Source organism: Austrofundulus limnaeus, unplaced genomic scaffold, assembly GCF_001266775.1.
Source record: "Austrofundulus limnaeus strain Quisiro unplaced genomic scaffold, Austrofundulus_limnaeus-1.0 Scaffold1768, whole genome shotgun sequence".
Taxonomy (NCBI): Eukaryota; Metazoa; Chordata; class Actinopteri; order Cyprinodontiformes; family Rivulidae; genus Austrofundulus; species Austrofundulus limnaeus.
This window is the reverse complement of record NW_013954170.1, coordinates 17,649-21,441: the sequence shown is the minus strand read 5'-3', so window position 1 is coordinate 21,441 and position 3,793 is coordinate 17,649. Positions and strand designations below refer to the sequence as shown.

Here is a 3,793-nt window from a genome sequence, read left to right as displayed (position 1 = left end):
CCTGTAGATGAGTGTAAACTGCAGAGTCCTGACCTGTAGATGAGTGTAAACTGCAGAGTCCTGACCTGATGAAGTAGCTCGTCTGTGCTGGTTCATTCTTTTGAACAGTGGCTGTTTTGTTTCCTCAGTGTATAACTGATCACAGTCCTCCTGACACTAAACAGCATACACTATATTACTCTGTTTTTGCCGGGGAACTGGATCTTTGGGGTGAACTAATCTTTGTTGTAATGTGTTTTGGGGTTTGAAAGTCACTGGGACGTCATGTTTAGAGAATAAACGTCTCAGTTTCTCTGAAACTCCAGCCACATATGGAATGACGACAGGTTTGGGTCTGGGTTTAGGGTCTTCATTTTCAGCTGGTTGTTGTTGGAATCCTGTTTGGGTTTCTTGTCTGCTTTTAGAAAAGCCCAGTTATGATAACCGCACTGCTCCAGGGCCTGTCTAACTAAATAATGAAAACTGAAATTGAAAAATGTTTTAGTTAACTAAAATAAATAAAAAACGTAATGAAATGAAAAAAAAAACAACTAACTAAAACTGTATAATCTTTTTACAAAACTAACTAAAACTAACTGAAATCATAGATAGAATATCCTTAGTTTTAGAGTTTGCCATTTATTTTGAGCCATATGGATCTTTTTTTAAATTCATTTTTTAATTGAGTAGTTTCACATTAGCTGTGGTCTGTAACAACACTTGTTTACAGTCTGCTGCTCAGCATCGTCTACCAAATGACAACAACAAAAGTTGGGAGAAAACAGCAACGTCCACTTTAGGATTTCTTTGAATCTGACTGAGACAAATCAAATCAAATGTCTTGTAGTGGAAACAGGTGATAAAACTGGTGGAATACTTCTCAAAGGAAAAACTGCATGAATCAAACTCACACAAGATGCTAACTATGACTATCTGACATGCTAGCTTCTCTCAGTAGCTCCATGAAAAACAAACAGCAGGTAGCAGCAGGTTGGAGACAACTATTGTCATCGTCCTAAAATAATCACCCAAGTGTTTAGTTGGCAAAACTGAATTACGCAATTATTTTAGGAAAGTCAGAGTTGTAAAGTAACTAAGTACAAATACTTTGTTACTGTACTTCAGTAGAAATTTTGGTTATCTGTACTTTACTTGAGTAATTATTTTTCAGCATACTTTTTACTTTTACTCATTACATTTTTACACAATTATCTGTACTTTCTACTCACTACGTTTTTAAAAAGGTAAGAAGTAGAAAGTTGTTACTCCTGTTTTATTCCGAGTTGTTATTAGTTAAAAAAAAATACTATCCTGATAAATTGTGTCTCCTGGATAGAGTGAATTTAACTGCGTTTGCATGAGAAGTATAAATATTTACCATTCTGACACACTATTAACTTGTACACAACCCATCACAGCTGCACGCTGTTAGAAAATATATTTTTTGGAGAAGTCACCTCCCAATAAATGTCATTTTGTAAAATCTAACTGCTCACTTTTACTCAGTACTTTTACTTTTAATACTTAAGTAGATTTTGTGTCAGAAATTTACTTTTGATACTTAAGTACAAAAAATATCAGATACTTTAAGACTTTTACTCAAGTAATATTTTTAGAGAAGACTTTAACATTTACCAAAGTATTTTTATGATAAGATACTTGTACTTTTACTCAAGTATCACTTTGAGGTACTTTATATAACACTGAGGAAGTTGTCTCTATAATTTAGGGTTTAACTAGTGACCAAATATCTGCTGCTTAGTTAACTCACAGGAACATCACAAGCTGGAGGATGAACTGGCAAATATGTTTATTCAATCTAAAAAAAACCTATTAGAACTAATAAAAACTAAACTAAACCAAATCTAAGCATTAAAAATGCAATAACAACTGGACATGGGTTTTTACGATGTAAAAACAAGTGTGCATTGCCATGTAGCATGTCATTGCAGCATGACTTTGCCTGCAGCATTGGACTTGCAGAATGAACTTTGACCAAGTTCAAATGTGTTTTCTATACCAGCTTGTGCCTGTCACGTCAACAGGTGTTTGTAATTAAGGTAATTGTGTGACAATATGAAATTTGAAGAGATTTTTTGTTAAAGTTGCATTAGCTGGGTTTTGATCCCTGATCTCCCACATGAAAGTCCATGACATAGACCATTAGACCAATGGCAGAAGATGGTGGCAGGGGTTGGTTTGTATGTGTGCAGAAAGAGGCCACATTGCCAATACAATTATTGACACAAAAATCCATAATATTACAACAACAGAGCAGTATTAAGACAATATTATAGTAAAACATCAAAATACAATCATATTAGTACTGTAAACACTGAACTACTGACTTGAAATATTAAACTATGGTGCAGTACCAAGTTGAGTACAGCATGGGGCAGTATTGGACCTATACGAGGCTCCGTTGACTGCATTAATATTTCATAAATTATAAGTTTTACAGGCACCAAAAGGCATAGCCATCATTTGGCACAGGGGCTTTACAGATATAAATTACAATGACAGCTCTAGGACAAAGTATGCAGGAGGAGAAGCATGCCAAAAATGAGATGACTTGGATGGGAAACGAATCACAATAGACGAGTAAAAATGATCAAATCCACTGTAAAAACGAATTAAAACTAACTGAATTAAAAGAAAAAAGTCAAAATGAAATAAAACTAAACTATAATGAAAAATCCAAACTATTATAACCTTGTTTGGGCGTCGAGTTGGTGCCGTCCTCAAACTCAAAGCTTTTATTTCTTTATTTCAGGTTCAAACTTTGTGACTCGTAAGATCAGCCGCTCCGTGGCGAAGATCCACCTGGGCCAACTGGASAGCTTCAGCCTGGGCAACTTGGACTCCAAGAGGGACTGGGGCCACGCCAAAGACTACGTGGAGGTAAAGAAACCAAAATAAAAAAAGTCATTATCACACACAGCCACACAAACGGCCCCATGCTCTGCTTCAAAGCTGAACAGCGTTCATATATACAGCGAGCATTAACGGGCCGTGTTTTCCCACATCGTTTGAGGCAGTAATATGTGATCTGCGTGAAGCCTCCTGTGATTCTCTGCCAAAAGAGATGAGGAGATACAGACAGAAAGAGGCAGTGGGAGGAGGAGGAGAGGGCTGCCTGCTGYGAGGCCACAAACTGCACTCTGGTTTCCCACAACTCACCCACGTCCCACATCCCTGCAGGCCCCCAGCGCCATTCCTCTGATGGCTGCAGAAGAAAGAGAAACTATGAGGAGAACGCCGCGGCCCGAGGACGATAACAGAAATACTGTTTGTGTCGAGGTGGCGGTGCCAGCAGTGAGCTGGACACAGCAGGGGTCACGTGAACATGATGAGTCAAGGTTGTCGGAGATAAAAGTCCCCGTGGGTTGCCGTGTCTCGCCGCGCACCGTGTTGCTGTTAGGAGGCGGCGGCGCACGTGTTGGATGTGGGTTCTGAGACGTGGGGTCGGGGGTGAGGAGGTCGGTGCTTGGGTTTAACAGCAGAGCGCAGTGTGGGGTCAGAGCTGCTGGTTCATTCTGMTCAAGAGGATTAACAGTGTCAGGAAAACATCAGTCACTTGGATCACAGTTAAGGTTGTTCATCAGTCATGTATGGAGGACGGACACTAACAACAATTAACAATGTAAAGAAAGAAGCAGCAATCAGGAATTTAATCAAAAATACTCGATTTGTCAGCAATTTTTAGATTTTTATATAAATATTTGAGGTTGGTAATTAGAGCTGGGCGGTATGACCAAAATGTTATATCACGGTATTTTCAACATTTACACTGGTTTCACAGTATTTTTCTTTT

The 3,793-nt window shown here is 38.5% G+C and overlaps 1 protein-coding gene across 1 annotated transcript in view; it reads left to right on the top strand.

Annotated features, from left to right (window-relative positions):
- LOC106536316 (GDP-mannose 4,6 dehydratase) overlaps positions 1 to 3,793 on the top strand; it is a gene marked incomplete at both ends in the record, with an annotated part of 34,421 nt that overhangs the window by 13,769 nt on the left and 16,859 nt on the right. The window contains 1 exon segment of the mRNA XM_014033527.1: positions 2,753 to 2,880. Within this exon segment, the coding sequence (XP_013888981.1) occupies positions 2,753 to 2,880 (128 nt within the window).